The 17,323-nt window shown below is 39.3% G+C and overlaps 1 protein-coding gene across 15 annotated transcripts in view; it reads right to left on the bottom strand.

Annotated features, from left to right (window-relative positions):
• Positions 1–17,323, bottom strand: part of LOC123762528 (peripheral-type benzodiazepine receptor-associated protein 1) — a 289,954-nt gene that overhangs the window by 60,578 nt on the left and 212,053 nt on the right. For 10 of the 15 annotated variants that reach the window (XM_069332412.1, XM_069332416.1, XM_069332417.1 and 7 more), the window contains 4 exons: positions 16,033–16,104; positions 11,594–11,749; positions 9,746–9,914; positions 5,079–5,333 (listed from right to left, as the gene is read on the bottom strand). In XM_069332412.1, coding sequence (XP_069188513.1) covers positions 5,079–5,333; positions 9,746–9,914; positions 11,594–11,749; positions 16,033–16,104 — 652 coding nt within the window. Of the gene's footprint in view, positions 1–5,078; positions 5,334–8,667; positions 8,689–9,745; positions 9,915–11,593; positions 11,750–16,032; positions 16,105–17,323 lie in introns of all 15 variants that reach the window. The other 5 variants (XM_069332422.1, XM_069332420.1, XM_069332423.1 and 2 more) reach the window with 5 other exon arrangements.

Raw genomic sequence — 17,323 nt, 5'->3', positions numbered from 1 at the left:
CGACATATATATATATATATATATATATATATATATATATATATATATATATATATATATATATATATATATATATATATATATATATATATATAATAGAATAAACTGTGGTGCTATTAACTAGGCCAGATAAAGAGTAACCTCTACAGATTAAGTCTACAAGGCATGGAGTATACTCTGCCTCTAGTGCATTATACCCTTCCCCATGCAGCATGCAAATCTACTGCCTCACATGGTTTGGTAGACCTTATAGTGCTTCTTGCACATGAGAACTAAAATCGCACCACGTGTGGAGGCTTGTTCGTTCACAGCCTTTCAGTGTTGGTTTATTTGAAAGCTCATTATTACTATTATTGTTATTATTATTATTATTATTAATTTAATATTAGTTCTATTATTAGGTTAATATTATTGATATTATTATTAATATTGTTAAAATTATTCTTATTTATTACACTATTTATTTACATTTGGTTATTTTACGCAATAAAGTCATTTCGTGTGTACCTCTAGATTAAGTATAGCTACGTGCGCTTGGCTTTATATGTAAGCGATGTCGTTATTTGAGCTTTAAATTTATTGTAAACCATTTTGTATTATTAACCACTCATTTACAGGAAGTTTAATTCATTTAAATAAAACGAGGTGCAAATTTTGTATATTTAGAATGACGCGTGCGTCGAATTTTGTATTATGCACAATGGGGACATCTATATTGTGGTTACAGTGTAAAGTTTTGTTTGATGGATTAATCTGTAATAATAATATTTATTCCTGTATCTGCGTTATTTTTTGTATTATAGTTTTCAATATTTTCAATGCAATATTTTAATATTGTAATTTATATATTGTAATTAAAAATGAACCATCATTTTTCAGGTACACATTCACAGTTATTATTGCATATTAATATCGTTATATTTACATTTATTACACAACATAAAATTATAGTTTATAATAATATTATGGTAATTGGTTATTTTATCAATATATATTCTGATCATCTTTCAGATTTTAGATGTGTTCTTTCTTGTTGGTACTGATGCGTTTCAATCGGGTTTCTGTGCTATCGTCAATGTTGGCTACTTTATGGCGGTTCTCATAATAGTGATGGGTCTCTATGGTTGTATATTCTTGTTCCTGGCGCTCCCTCATATGCTGTATGACAATACTATTATTTTGTTGTTACTTTAAATTTAATTATTGCTTATTTTGATAGTGGTTCTGCCCTCACATATTTCAAAACCCTAAGCAGTTTAGTCTGAACCTATACTAGTCTCTGGTGCACCTATAATACTACTCATAATAACATTAGGCAATCCAAATGTGTTGATATCTTCCTTGACACTTCCTTAGACATCTCCTGCAAATATGAGTTTCCTAATTGCTTTCCATTCTCTCCCTCACACTCAAAAGCTTCCATTATCCTTAAAATTCAGTTTCACCATCTACCTAACCTCCCTACGCCTGCTTCCCTTCTCGCCACAAGCCTCCCCTCTCGTCAAAAGCCTCCCGTCTCACAATAGCCACCTCCCCTTCTCTCACCAGCCTTCTATATCAGCTACCTCACCGGCCTTCTCTTTCCCCCCCCCCCTCCCCGAAACTCATCAGCTTCACCAGTCACCAGCTCGTCGTCTTCATCTTCGGTGTCCTCTTACCTAACACAACACTCTCCTCTCTATTGTTTACATCTCTCTAACCTTCCTCCACACCTTGTCTTCCTTCACTACACTACTATATGTTGATAATTTCATATTTCCACTTTCCCCAGCTGTCCAGTCTCCTCTCTCTCTCTCCCCCTTAGATTTTTCCACCTTCTCCACCGTTCTTCTCCCTCTCGTGGGGTGGTAAACTCTGTTGACCTTAATCTATGTATTGTTGAATATATTTATTTTGTAATAAATTGTTCGTGTTGGAATGGCCCTGATTACACCGTAGTTTGTTCAACCGTGTGAAGTTTGTTTACCCGATGTGTTCATCGTGCGAGTCGTTGGTTGTTGTTGTTTTAGATTTAGCTACCCAGAACGAAATATTCATGTAGCACGGGCTATAGTGATCCCCTAGAGTCGTTGGGCCTGCTGCTGTTTATAATCTGGCTGATGTGGTGACCTGTGCCTCCCAGCACCTCCTACCAGAGCGTCTTCCCTAGCTCCCACCTGCCGCATCCAACCAACGCTCCCCCCGCCTGACTCCTCGTGTATCCGACCCCTTCATCCCTAACCCGACCCGTCCTTCAGACTATAAACTAAGATATGACAAAACGTATGACAAATAGTTTCACTTGGGAACTATCCTTAGTTAAGTCATACGACAGTCTGACAATGTAATGAATTTTACAAATGTTTCGGTCAATGTGAGATATTTTACAAAAGTTTGAACTAATGTGATGCCTTAAAAGGACAATAGTCAATGTTATTTTTTTTAAGATATTCTGGGGCTGTGCTACTCGTCATAAAGTAGTCCGGGTCAATGCCATGAGTTGTACAATAATCTGAGGAAACAAGATATGTTTTACAATATTCTTCCGTAATTTCCAGAACCTCAATATTCCGAGTTAATAAGTTTATCTACGCAAAAGTCTAAGAACCTGAGATATACTTGATGGAACTGTAAGGAATTTTGATAAATATTATGAGGCTCTAAGGCTTTTTTACTTGCCTTGCAATACTTTAATGCGATAAAAGTCCATAGAAAAATGTATACGATGCCCTTAATTAGTCCATAAAGCTATAAATCTCACGAAACTCATAAGCAATGCAATAACGTTTTGGACACACAAACGTTACCTGACGCATTACACAAAATTCTCAGACTAAAGCTTTAAGAGACCTCAGCTATTCCGACATATCAAACGATATCGCGACCATAAGAACGCGAATCCCATTTTTTAACTTTTGTCGTGCAGAAGTTCTAACAGAAATTAGAATGTAAATTCATCTTAGAATTTAAATCTCAAAAGATACCTGATCAACTAGGCTGTGATTCATGCGTCAGGCTGCGAGCAACCGCGTTCAACAGCCTGGTTGACCAGTCCAGCAACGAAGCCTGGGCAATGACCGGGCCGCGGGGACGCTAAGCCCCGGAATCATCTCGAGATAACCTCAAGGTAACTCAAGGTAGAAACGTTAAAACACGATGCATCATTGAAACCCGAAGAAATGCTATTGTGATGGAAACTAACATTGTTAGTTTCAGGTTAATTATAGGTTTAATATCCTATAATTATATAATCATTGTTATACACGACACACACGACTCTCGGATTCTATTCGCGAGTCTCAGAATCTGTTGTCAGTGTGCTACTGATCCTGAGCCTGATCATCTTCAGCGCTATCAAACACCATTAAACCAATGGGTATACCTCGCTGGGCCCACGATCACCGTTGGGGTGCCTGGTCACACCAAGGATGCATGAACTCCGCTCGAGTGCAAGGACGCATTGAGGGCGCATTTCTACGTTGAAAGGGTCAGGTTCTCTTCGAGTTGGTTCGTCCCTCTTCTTAGTCAATATTTGATAAGGACTAAGGCCAATATATTCAGTATTCAGTGAGGCTAAGTTCTTTTGAGAGGTGAGGAGAGGTCTGAGTTGAACAAGATGAGTGGAATTCGCTTATAGCACTACAAGTTCCACGGGAACCAGTTTCCGAATGTGTGAAATATCTAAACCTTTTCATTATGACATTATATGTAGTCAACAACAGTAAAGCATTTGCAATCTGTGAGATAATTCATAAAATCATTCCGAGACGCATTTAATATAACTTCAAATTTCACTCAAAAGAAGAAAATGAGATATAAATATTTTTTTTAGACATGGGAGGTCATCCGTCAGAATCTAACGAAAGATTATGAACCTAAGTGAAATCATAGAATATGCGTCTCGCTCCTCACCTGCGGCTCAGAAAACTATCGAAAAAAGGCAGACTATTGATTCATGCTCTAATGCTCGGAGATATTTGGGGACTACAACCTAGATTTCAGCCACTTGCTTTCTACTAATAAATAGTTTTTAGATCCTCGCGCCTAGTCGTGTGACAGTCTGATGCAACTGTGTGTGTGTGTTCATGTGTGTGCGTGCATGTGTTTGTGTGTGTGTGTGTGCATGTGCGTGTGCGTGCGTGGGCGCAAAGAACTATAACTTTCCCATCCTCTCCGTAGTGAAAAACAAGGGTGATGGGTGTCCCGTTAGAACATGAAGAGCCTTTGTATACCATGTTTCATAGTGCTAAGAAAACTGAAGAGTGGGAAACATGGCATGGTTACAATGTATGGAAAAGGAGAGCACTCGTCCAGGATGGGTACCAGACTCGTCCAGGATGGGTACCAGACTCGTCCAGGATGGGTACCAGACTCGTCCAGGATGGGTACCAGACTCGTCCAGGATGGGTACCAGACTCGTCCAGGATGGGTACCAGACTCGTCCAGGATGGGTACCAGACTCGTCCAGGATGGGTACCAGACTCGTCCAGGATGGGTACCAGACTCGTCCAGGATGGGTACCAGACTCGTCCAGGATGGGTACCAGACTCGTCCAGGATGGGTACCAGACTCGTCCAGGATGGGTACCAGACTCGTCCAGGATGGGTACCAGACTCGTCCAGGATGGGTACCAGACTCGTCCAGGATGGGTACCAGACTCGTCCAGGATGGGTACCAGACTCGTCCAGGATGGGTACCAGACTCGTCCAGGATGGGTACCAGACTCGTCCAGGATGGGTACCAGACTCGTCCAGGATGGGTACCAGACTCGTCCAGGATGGGTACCAGACTCGGTAACAATCTTAGTCAGGTAACAATGTCACCAAACCTTCGCAAAGATGCTATTTTCCACTCTGCATTTTTCTGAATTATATTTTCCCGCTGGGAGTATTTCTTCATGCTTTAATTGTGTGAATTAATGGAGTGGTGGTCAGTGAACCAAGCCACCAGCTGCTGGTCACGGTTTTAGCATCAGACTGTCAGACTGTGTCACAAGACTCGGGCATTAACAGTCCATTCATAAAATTACATTTCCGATGTTTCAACTAATTGCAATCCTGTAGCATGAATGCTGAATTTTGAAATTAGGAACGACTAACTCTTATGGGTCCTTCTTGAGGGGGAGAGGGATGAGCGAGAGGGCGACCAATGAGCGCGCTCCTCGCGCCAGCTCTGACCTGATTGGCCAGTGAGAGGTGACGTGGACATGGGGGGTTGGTGGTGGGCGAAGAGAGAATCGGGAAGATCGACCAAGCCAATCACGTCAAGGCTGTGGGGCAGACTTAAGCCCATCCCGGAGTGTGGCACGGGCGTTGACCGGGCCGTGCTACCATTGGACAAAATTTGACTGGAATCTGTAAAGAATTGGTGAGGTCAGCATGCACTCTGGCCCCTACTGGTGGAGGTCACGTGACGGGAAAGCACGTGCGGTGTTAGTTTCTTGAGTTGCAGCACACACCTGTTGTCAACAAACATTACTGGCCCATCACCAAAATATATGTGATCGAACGTGATACGCTGTCCATTACTCAAGAAAATAATACTTTAATGACAAACGAACACTAAAATAGGTGTGCGCTACAGCCAAAAAAATTCTGCATAACTGAGTAAGATGCACCACACTGTGATAAATACAGCACCACTCTCATCAAACCCCACTAAGCATTCAGTATCTCAGTGCATGTATTGCCAAGCTATAATACAGTATCCACTTTACAGAGTTCTCGACAGTGTTCGACAGTCCCGTGCACATGTCAAAAAACTTGTCGGAAGACAAAAATCAGCTTTAGTAACATTACTTGTAATGAATACAAAAACAAAACTTCCTTGCATCTAGTTTTTGCCTTCCGACGAAAAGATATAAAGAAAATGGCCAGTGAAGTGTATCACGGGATTCCTCATGTTGCGGAGAGGAGCACAAGAGGAGATAAAAGATAATAACGAGGACAAGAAGCAGTAGGCGCTGGGTGAGAGATAAAGGGCGTGGTGTTTGCCAGGCTCGGTACAAGCAACCCTAAAGCAGGTGGCCGCTGCTGCTGCACTTAGTGCTGTTGCTGCAGTTGGTGCTGCAGCTTTTGTTGTTGCAGTTGGTGCTACAGCAGCTGCTGCCGCAGATGGTGCTACAGCTGGTGTTATTAAAGCAACTGCTGTTGTTCTTATTGCAACAATTACTATTGCTGCTGTTATAGCAGCTACTGCTGTTATAGCAGCTGCTGCTGCTGCTGCTGCTGCTGCTGCTGCTGTGGCTACTGCTACTATTGCTGCTGGGTCTGCTACTGCTGCTGTGGCTGCTACTGCAGCTGCTACGTACACATGATCAACAGTCTCACACTTACGCTAACATTAGTTTCATCAGTCCAGAACGTAAACGCCATTGCTAAATGGGTAATTAAATTGAAATAAACAATACGAAGCACATGTCTTGGTTGATGGAAAGAGAGACTCGGAGATAAGGGATTAATAAGAGGAATTACTTTGTTGTTGCAGCGTATAGCGAAGGAGTGCCTGCTTGTACAGAGACATGTCTGCCCGCACACCACCGGGAGAATGGAAAGGAAGTAAACAATGACACAGTTAGACGTAATGAAGAATGACAGGTCACAAAAATTACAAAGTTAAAAGCCTGAAGCCACATTAAAGGAATCTAAGGTTTTCCGAACGATGTGGATATTTGACTGTTATTGATTCTAAGGGCATTCTCCCGTTTTTTTTATTGTTAGTATTAATCCCGTGAACCTAGCGTAGTTCATATTTATGTTTGGCCCCAAAATAAATACAGTAATTGAAAAAAGATTAACCTGATTAGGGAAATTCTATGCAGGAAATTTAAACATTAAATGGAGACTATTTCTGTAACACGAAAGAACTCAAAATATCCAATAGCGCAAGGAAGGAATGACATGAGAATGCACATATCTCACTTATGATTGGTGTACCAAATTCATGTTGTATGCATCAATTCATCAATTCAGATTCGCAAATGTATTATATATTAAAGAGCATTCAAAGTTTCATTTTATCAGATTATACATAAACAATGTATTTATTGTTGATAAAAACGTTAGCATTTAAATGAACAGAGATTAATCATTTTTCCTGGATCACTTTTCCAAGAAACTGTTAACGAATGCTCCTTTTCAACAATGTTCAGTTCCTACAATTTAAAATACAGAGTTTATTTGAATTTTGTTCATATATGCCTTATCAAATCCCAAAGTTACAATCAAAGTTAATTCGTTGTTGCTGCATTTGGTGTTCCGTATATAACTATTTACAACTGCATGTCACTATGAATGTAACTACTTTAATGTACTGGCTCTCGATTATTTACAACATATTCTCAAATTATTACATCGAGTTAAAACTAACGGAGTAACTAACGAAACGGTGAATGCATCATCCTGTTGATTAGAATGCGTAATATATAAACTGTTCAATAAAAAGTAGAGGAAATTGGAAGGAAGAAAGAGAACGAATAGAGAATAGGACAAGTGAAATTGGGGTCTGGGAGGGACGGAGAGCGAAGTTAACAGTGGCACCAATGAAAGGAACTAAAAAAGGGGAACTAGGCAAGGGGAGGTGAAATGACAGGGAAATTTAAACGAAGAAGGCATTTAGGAATGTTTACACACTGAATATAAAATCTTTCATCTTTAAAAGAACAGTCTGATCTGTTCGTGTAGTTTGGATCCCAAATGCGATGAGGAGGTAATGAAAAACTCTGCCTTTCAGTGGACACTATAAATGACAAGGGCTCACAAGGAAACTAATTAATTTAGGATACAGTGCATTAGTGATAAAATTTTTGTACAGCTAGGTGAGGGTTTCTAAAATTCTACTTGTGTATGCAACTTGTGGACATCTGCTTTGACTAACACCTTAACAAGAGATTGAATATAAAATTAGTGACTGAGTAATTTCAATCTGGGAAATAAAATCTGTTTGTTTACCCTTTATTCCTTCTATTTTCCTCTTATCCTCCTCATTTGACTTACTCACAGAGTCCACACACACACACATACACACACACACACACACACACACACATACACACACACACACACACACACACACACACACACACACACACACACACACACACACACACACACACACACACACACACACACACACACACACACACACACTCACACACAAACACACACACACACTTGATTTGATATAGCTACCTTTTCAATTTAAATCTGGAAAAAGACTTAAAGTTTAATTCAACGTTGAATAAAGTTTTATTTTGATTTTCTGAAATAAAACTAAAAACTGTTCGAATACAAAATATGAAGTTCAGCGTAAGAAGCAGATTTTCCAGATTAAAAATGATCAAAAATTATTATGCGCCTTAACTGTATTCTCAATATTTTTATAGTTCGGAACATTTCTATATGATGGCATATGCAGAGGTAGCCCACGGCAATCGTCATAGCTGAGGCCTGCAACACAGATACTTCCAGCATCTACCATTCAGACATTTTCTAAATTATTTAGGAAAATTAAGTCAAGAGATGCAAAAGGAGTAATTCAAGCACAATCCATTAATGCAAATTAATAAATTTTTAACATTATTTTTTGCCCTGAAGACCCGAGCATATATGCTGCTGGCAATATCTATGAGTCAGACTTTCATACTTGTGACGACATGAACCTCGGGCACGAAAACTTGACCTATCTTACCTGCGAGAATGGCTAAACACTCTGAAACGACAGTAAGGAAAAGGAATTAGAGATTAAGTTGAACTCGAAGGCTTACATTATCTGACACGTCATTTTAGAACCTGTGAGTGGCGAAGCTGATGAGTAGTGATGCTGGTGGGTGGTGGAGCTTGCGTGTGGTGAGATTTACGCATATGAGAAACTTGTGCAATGGTCAAGCAAGTAAGATGGTGTATGGCTGATGTGAGAGTGGTTAGTTATGTAAGATTGAGTGACTTTTATTTGAAGTTTTTTGGATAGGTGAAGCATTAAAGCTAGCACAGCTGAAAAGTGGTCGAACTTGTAAAATGGTATAGCTGGAAAGTGGTCGAGTTTGTAATTTGTTTAGCTTTTGAACGCTTGAAGACTGAAATTAAATTTTTTTAAAATAGCTTATTTTGTATGAAATTAACATGTAAGTCAAGTTAATATCTCGTATGCTGTTACAGTGTTGTAACCTGTCTAAAATATTTTAGTTTATAGTAAATAAGATTAATTTCAGTGAACAAGTTCCTTCCATTCTCCCATCTTCAGTACAAATCGTAGAGCAAGACCAAAGACCTCATTTGTGCAATTTGACGATGAAATCTAAATAACACTTTTTATTTGTAGATAAAAAATAGACTAATGGACTTTCATCGCCTTCAAACTACATTCGAGGGGATACATTCTTTCAGTTCGTGATAATAATCCAATAACCCATAACCCAGAAGACATTTTTTAAAATCCTCACACGATCTGACGAGAAGTGAAAGCAAGAAAGGCTTAGCAGAGGACCATGGAACAACTATCATCCTCCTCTATTGACGAGACAAGTACGATCTTACAGAAGAGTAAGGAGGGGAAGGGGATATCTGGGCAAAATAAGCATCAGAGAGCTATACAGATGAAATACTGAAGCGTCCCGAAGAAGTATCTGATATGCATCCCAAAAACATATTTGAAAACCATTCAAAATAATTATGTGAGAAGGCATAACAAAGAAGAAAAACCCTTATGGTCCGCCACTAAAGGAGCTCCTAGTGCGCAACCATGAGTGAGAGAGAGAGATGTGACTCACCTGGCGTTACGTCTCCTGAATCAGGGCTTTGAAGATCCGCACTGAGGGATCTGGTCCAGGAGTTCTTGGGGGAGCCTTGAGCCTTCTTCAGGCTTTGCATCTCCAGAAGCAGCTCTTCATGGCGCAGATTCTGGACCTCTGCTTTTTTTTCTAGCTCACGAATCTTCGACTGCAAACAGGGAAAATACTCAATTACTGAGGTTATCGCTTAGTTAAACTCTGCGAGGAAATTTGTAATACAGTTATGAAGGAGGCCGCAAAATTACTAGGAACACCACCAGGTTATGATGGACAACGGTAAGTTGAACGATCATGAATTTAAAGAACGATCCCATCAAATTATAAAGTACACAACAGATTAAAGTTAAAAGGATATTTTTGTTTAAAAAAAATTATTGTATATGAAGATTAATACGGATGACAATAATCATTATTCTAGAGATCTTACACTACACATAATATATTTATATATAATGTTATTATATACCATATCACCGGCGATCGCCTATCGCGATCTCTGACCAGAGTGGTCAGAGTACTAGCACTGTTCATTGAGAGATCCGTGGCGGCTTTCTTTTGAGTCCAGAAGGGTCATATAGTTTAAGTGATTATTGTAGGGATCCATATCCTCGGAGAAAAAAATTAGGAATATTCAGAGAAGACCTTGTGGATCCTCACTGAACACTTTAATATATTCTTCTCCTATATATTTATTGTGCTGTTAATATGAAATTATTAGTGCTTCATTAATAACACAAGATTAGTTAACAAAAAAACAATAATACGATAATATAAACAGCTCCACTATCATCGAGATGATGATAATTGTTACTATAATTATTACTGTTGTTATTCACTAAATTTTCATTGTCAAACCATCGAGATAAAAAGGCAAGAACGAGGACTTGAAATTTATCACAATGCATAAGAATAATAGTTCAAATAAATTGAAATAGGGTAAAAGTATTGGAAATGTATTTTTGGCTTAAGCCAGAAACAAAATATTATTCTGATTTTTTTTTCCTTTGGCAAATCATTGTCCTGAAATGTGCCTCACTTTCTCGTCCCAATTCTTGTGAGAAAAAACATATTCAGCGTTAAAGATGCTCTCAAGAAATACAATGAAATATATCAAGGTATGCAAGAAGACTTTTATCTCTGTACTTACCTTGAACGGTCATAGCAGGCATATCAAGGTGTATACTCGGAAGACACCTCACCTGCGCTTACTCATCTTATCTAATTTACACTTTACACAACTGATGACGTTTCTGATGGGAGATGGGACGGAGGACTAAGGGAACAGGGAGTGTATGATGGAAGGGTTCATGTTGTGTATGGAAGCTGTAATTCTTATATACAGAGAGAACAAGTAATACGCTACCTAAACCGTTATTGCTTAACCACACACAGGAGAATGTTAGCCTTGTGTAAGATTTCCCCATCCACTCGAGAATATTGTCCTAGTGTAATTCTTAACCACTCACAAGAGGCCACCAGTCTCGAGCAGTCACTAATCACTCACTCAATGCCGCGTTACTGTACATCTCTCTACCGGATTCAGCTGTCAATTAACTTTTACATGCTTGTGTCATTATAACACTACTCCTCATAGTCAAAGAAATATGAGTAAAAATATTATATCAATTTCGTTGGATTATGGAGCCATTATTCTACTTAATGTTGTTTGTTCCTCCTACTTTAACTCAATAATTACCAAATTCTGGGTCTTTTCTTAGCTCTTCTATTACCTATTTAATATTCTACCCTTCCTCCATCCCTTCCTCCTCACATCTCTCAACAGTACCGCTTTGCCACATGTTTTATTGACTCATACGATCCTCTCACCTGCAACGCCTCGACCACCTCGACGGAAGCCTTCCGTTCCTTTTCATTGGCCTTGGATGGGTCAGCGATGGATGCCTGTCGCTCACGCAGCTGGGCCAGCGCCTCTGCATGTTGCCGCTCCAAGTCTCGCCGCTTGTCAGCAGCATCTTTCATTTGCTGAGGGAGGAACACTGGCGTGTTGCACGTCTGTTTATGTAGATGTCATGTCGCCTACAAGAACTTAATGCTGCCTGAAGTTTCCTCTAACTGTATTGAATACTTCCAAATAGAATTTATTAAACGTTTCTTTCCTGTATTTTGTAATTGGTTAGGCTTATATGCAGCTCGGGAAAACTTTTGAAATCTAGTCTAATATACTGACTTTGTATAAAAATGTCAAAATGTGGTTTCATGATATATATTAATCTATCGTTCGAGCTTCCCGTATAGCGCATGCACACTTTATTTGAAAGAAATGAGTACCTTAGTGTTTGCTTATACTAAATTTATTTTATCATTTGTCTAATAGTTTCAAAGAACAGAGTCGATTACAAAAATTTGGATTTTTGACTCATGAAAGTCATTCGTATCAAAGCAATTACCGTACTAAACAACATTTAAGTGTGAACATTTTAATATATGTTTATTTTCGGAGTTAATTATAGTCATGTGTAAGAGCTCGTGTGAATGTTAATGTGTGCGAGCATGCATATATATTTATCCGTGTGTGTGTGCGCGCGCGCACAGCCCATCCTCAAATAATAATGATTAACAAAAAAAAAAGAAACAAACACCTGGACAAATAGATTCTACCAACGCTCTTTTTCCAAGGTTATGCTAAACCACTACATATAAGTCTAACATAAGAAACATATGGAGTTGGATGAGGGAAACCTACAACGAACACCCAATAGGGTCCTCTTTTCTGGAGAACCTCCAATGATAGAATGGAAGAAAGGAAAATCATTAAACGGCCACCTTCTTAGAGCCAATTTTAAAACAAACTCGTCAGACGGTGCTGAGACTCCTAGAGGAGGCACCAGCCGAGTCATCTAAGAATGAAAGAATATATGTCCGAGGTCCGGGAGGTCTCCCAGTAAAGTGCAACTATTTGGATGGACTATTGGACCCCCAAAATGGCTCACGTTTTATATTATTGGATTAGGTTAAATGGAACACTACATTAATGTAAAAATAACTACAAAAGCATAACGTAACGTAATCTGCCCAATACACAAATAAGCAATCGTGGGCCCAATGAACGTTATCTTACGCCTAATAGAATACATATTTACCCAATACTAGGCTTAGATATATTTAAGATTGGATTTCATTTTTAAGAATGGGAGAAGGGGAGCATTTACAAATTTTATAGTATAAAACTTGACCAATGATGGCTGCAATGGGCCATTTTTGTACGTTCAGCCAAATAGCTGCAAATACTATCGTTTGACACTTGTGCAGATTGTAAACAGTGTGAAGTGGTAATGTAGTTTTGTCATATCTTTTCGAGCTATACAAGTAATTTAAGGTTATGACAAAGAATAAATCTTCCTTCGTGTGGAGGGCGACTTTCTGTAGTCTCGAACATCTTATTATACAGCTTCTATAACAGTATGTGATGTCTGTCTGCTATTGCTAGTAGTTGATGACCCCTATGTGTTTCTTTTGTCATATGGAATTTGTTGTTGACCGCTCAACATTAACTGTTGTATTGCTTTGAATTATTTGTACAGTTCCTTATTTATAATGGATAAATTTTTCTAGTTTACCTCTCTAGTTTTATCACTACACATGCACCAGGAAATAATTTTAGGCACACGCCATACCATTTATAACCACCCTAACAACAGATTGTAAGCCCATGAAAGTTGTATTTCATCAATATGTACATTTTTAACGTGTTCCAGGGCTTCTTACTGTCTCCCTCCCTCTGTACCTATGTATTAATTTTCATTTTGATCATATATTTGTTTATATATAGTATAGGATAGGCAGTAATGAGTACTTTTGATGGAGTTGGCTTTTAGACAGTGTATTCCCGGTGGTTTTATGGGTGCATCCTAACTTCCTTGATCTTTCCACACCTCAATTTCACTTTTGTGTATAAAATGCCCTTAACGTTAAGAAAAACCTATCGTTTCTGGAGGATGGGCTGAGGTTTGTATGATAAATAATAACCAGTGAAACGTCTGGTTCAAGAGCAATATTTACAGAAAATGGTTCATGTGTTGCATGCCTTTCCTTTCTCAACTAACCTGCCAGCATTTCCTTCATTTAGAAAATAAATGCATCCTGCTTACAAGTGTTATTTAACAAATTATTTTTCAGGGAAAACAGCATTGAAACTCGGTCATTTATCAATTGAGAAATAAACTCAACATGTCAAAATGTGAATAGAGAAAAATAAACAATAATTATAATAATAATACATTCTTCTTTTACGGGAATTACATTCGAATTTCACTTCCTCGAGTCAATACATTGCGAAATACTTACAATTTACTTATTATTTTCCGATTACCGCTACCTACAGGTTAGTGTATTTCTGTAGAGAACTCACTCAATAATTCCTTGAGTGCAACTTCTCAGGAACATGTGTGCAGGATCTTTTGCAATTAAATGTGCAATTATTAGAGCTATAATAATTATAATTGCAGTTTAGAGACATTCTCGGATATGATGTGTATAGAAAATCGTACTTATACATAAGTATAAGAATCTGTGTATGCATTCTGGGATATAACAAGATTTGTAAGTATACATACATAACATCAAGAGCATTGACATTGTGGTTTCAGTTCTCCAACAGGAACATGAATAAACATGCTGTTATTAGGAAACTGACGCCGATTTACAGGATAGGACTGTGTGTGTGTGTGTGTGTGTGTGTGTGTGTGTGTGTGTGTGTGTGTGTGTGTGTGTGTGTGTGTGTGTGTGTGTGTGTGTGTGTGTGACAACCATTAGAACACAGAGGGGTACATACATGACAGACAGACAGCCAGCAACATGACAACACAGCGTTGGGACTCACATGAGCACACAGGACAAGACCTCCAAGACAGTAAGTACATCAAACAGAAACGAAGAAACAGCAAGATATAAGTTAATTGGAACGTAGGAGGAAGAGGATAAAGATAGGAACAGGAGTAGAAAAATAAAATTGAAGCTGGCAGAGCGGAGAAACATAAAACAGCATAGTAGAGAGAATGGTGTGGACAGGGAGGAAGGTTGGGGAATAGCTGAAGACAATATTTATTCTGGAATAGATGTTATTTATGAAAAAAAGAGCTGTCTAAAGCGAAAGGAGTTATTAGTAGGGGGATTGTGGTTATCATTCAGAGAGGAATATTTATATGAAAAGATGGTTATCTATTACGGAGCACATTTATTTATGAAGGATGTATCTATGAGGGAAAAAATGTTTCTGTGAGGGGGACGTATATGCCTGTGAGGAGAAAGATGTACCTGTGAGAAGAAGAATATACTTTTGAGAGAAATTATATACCTGTGAGGGAGTTGGGGAGCGATGCACATGTGAAGGGGAACCGATGTATATGTGAGAGGAAGGACATACTTGTGAAAGAAAATATGTACCCGTGAGAGGGAACGATGAACTAGTGAGGGGAAGGATGTACTTGTGAGGAGGAAGGATGTACCTAAGATACATTATGTACCTGTGAGAGAAATGATTTACCTGTAAGAGGGAAAGGTGTGCCAGTGAGGGTAAAGACGTAGCTGTGAGGGAGGGAGGAAGGATGTGCCCCTTAGAGACGGAGCTTATCAGTGCGGGAAGGAAGCTCGCATCCTATGAGATGGTAACGGAATATTTTAGGAAATCTATTAACCAAAAGGATAAGATTGTCCCCACGAAAAATAAAGAAGTTAGAGTATCTACGAGTTAGAGGAAGGTTTGTGAGGCGAGAGAGGTAATCTATGAAGGTGTAACATTCATCAGTCCCTGTTTTGTGGTACCTAACGTGACGGGAGAGAGGAGAGGGATAAGGATCGAGTATACAAGCAATGCAAGGGAAGGATACGCATTTAATAGGAAGATGCATAAATAAATGCGAAGCTTTACTACCAGGGAGGTGGCTTGAAGGAACGGATGAGGTCAATTATTGGCCTACAAGGGTCAGATCAAGAGATAATCAGACTCGAGTAGAAGGTTTTAGACCATGGTAGCTAGCTTGAGATCTGGGTAGGCTGCTGGCATCTGAATGAAGGAATTCGGTTATGGGAAATCAAATAGATCTGAGTGACGAGTTAGATCTTGGAGGTGAGTATTAGATTTTGATATAAGGGTCAGATTAGGCGGTAGGAACCAGATCATGGAGGGAATTATATCTGGGTTTCAGGACTCAGTTATGGGTGAAGGTTGAGGGAAGGTTGAGCTTGAGTACTTATTAAGTGGCTCGCTCAGGGAGGGAGGCAGGGACGAGGCAGTGTTCAATACTCACAATCAAGACGGTCTCGAGACTGCTGCCCCCGCGGGGCCTCGAACCGTCGGCAAACCCGTACACATCTTCAAGCTTCGACGTCATCAACAAGACCAGGAGAGTTCACGGGCGCAACGGGACAAACATGTGACTCCAACATGTGGAATGTTGAAGGCAGATGACATCAGGGGAGAAGAAAGACAGGTAGATGACGTCAAAGTGTGTGCCACAGAAGATGGACGACGTCACAGGGTGCAGTACAACAGATAGATGGAGTCATGAGATACAGCGTGACAGGTTAGGACGTCATGGGGTGCAGCACGGCAGGTAGACAACACGTTGTGCAGCGCGAGAGGTAGACGACGTCACGGTGTGCAGCACGAGAGTTGGTGACACGTGCAGCGCGACATATAATGTGTGAGAAATGGGGGAAGAAAAAATATAACGTTATAATGTGTATGTAAATGTGGTCACTGTCAGGGTGCGGCCAGTAGGGCCGGAGTGGGTGGCCAATGGGGCCAGACTGAGTCTACCAGAAGGTGCTTCAGAGAGAGACGGAGATGGAGACATACAGAAAAAATAAACAAATACACACAAAGGCAGAGAATAAGTAAAATATTAAGAGGTAAAGCCTTTTAACCCGTACACACTGCAACAAACGTCAGTTCATGTATAATCCAACATCAAGTCACATTTCTGCTTCCGCCAGTTGATGATTCCACTAGAGTAAATCATGAAAATTGAGTTCTGTTTATATGTCCTGAAAATTAGGAGGATCCGTCATATCTCTGGTTAATATTTTTCTAATGTAAAAAAGAAACCTCTACTAATAAGAGGTCAGATATGAGAAAAATATGGCCATGTGGGCACATTTGCCATTATTTGTCCAATCCTTATTTGCATTTCAATCTCACTTATCATATGATAATAAAACGTAATTTAAAAGGATAACTATCGATCCCAATTTATCGTGAAATGATTGATATTAGAATTAAATTATGAAAATCAGGATATCTTAGAATATGGAACGTTACAAAATGTCGATAGGAACAATGTACGAAATAGAGTTCCAGTCAGTAATTATTCGTACTATTCGTAAATATGTATGCCATCACACACAGGTTCTTTACCGTGGAGCTCGTAAAAGAAAGTCGTAGGAAAAACCAGCAATAGGAAATCCAGTAGACATTGATTAGGACCACATGGGCAGGCATTAATACTACGCTCACAGCATCACAGCCATATTATCGTGCCAATAGCTCACGGAGAGCTTACTGTGGTCTAATTGGAATACATCTAAAATTAATTGTAT

Source organism: Procambarus clarkii, chromosome 27 (assembly GCF_040958095.1).
Source record: "Procambarus clarkii isolate CNS0578487 chromosome 27, FALCON_Pclarkii_2.0, whole genome shotgun sequence".
NCBI classification, from domain to species: Eukaryota; Metazoa; Arthropoda; class Malacostraca; order Decapoda; family Cambaridae; genus Procambarus; species Procambarus clarkii.
Note: the sequence above shows the minus strand (reverse complement) of the source record. Positions and strands in the feature narration are given on the sequence as shown.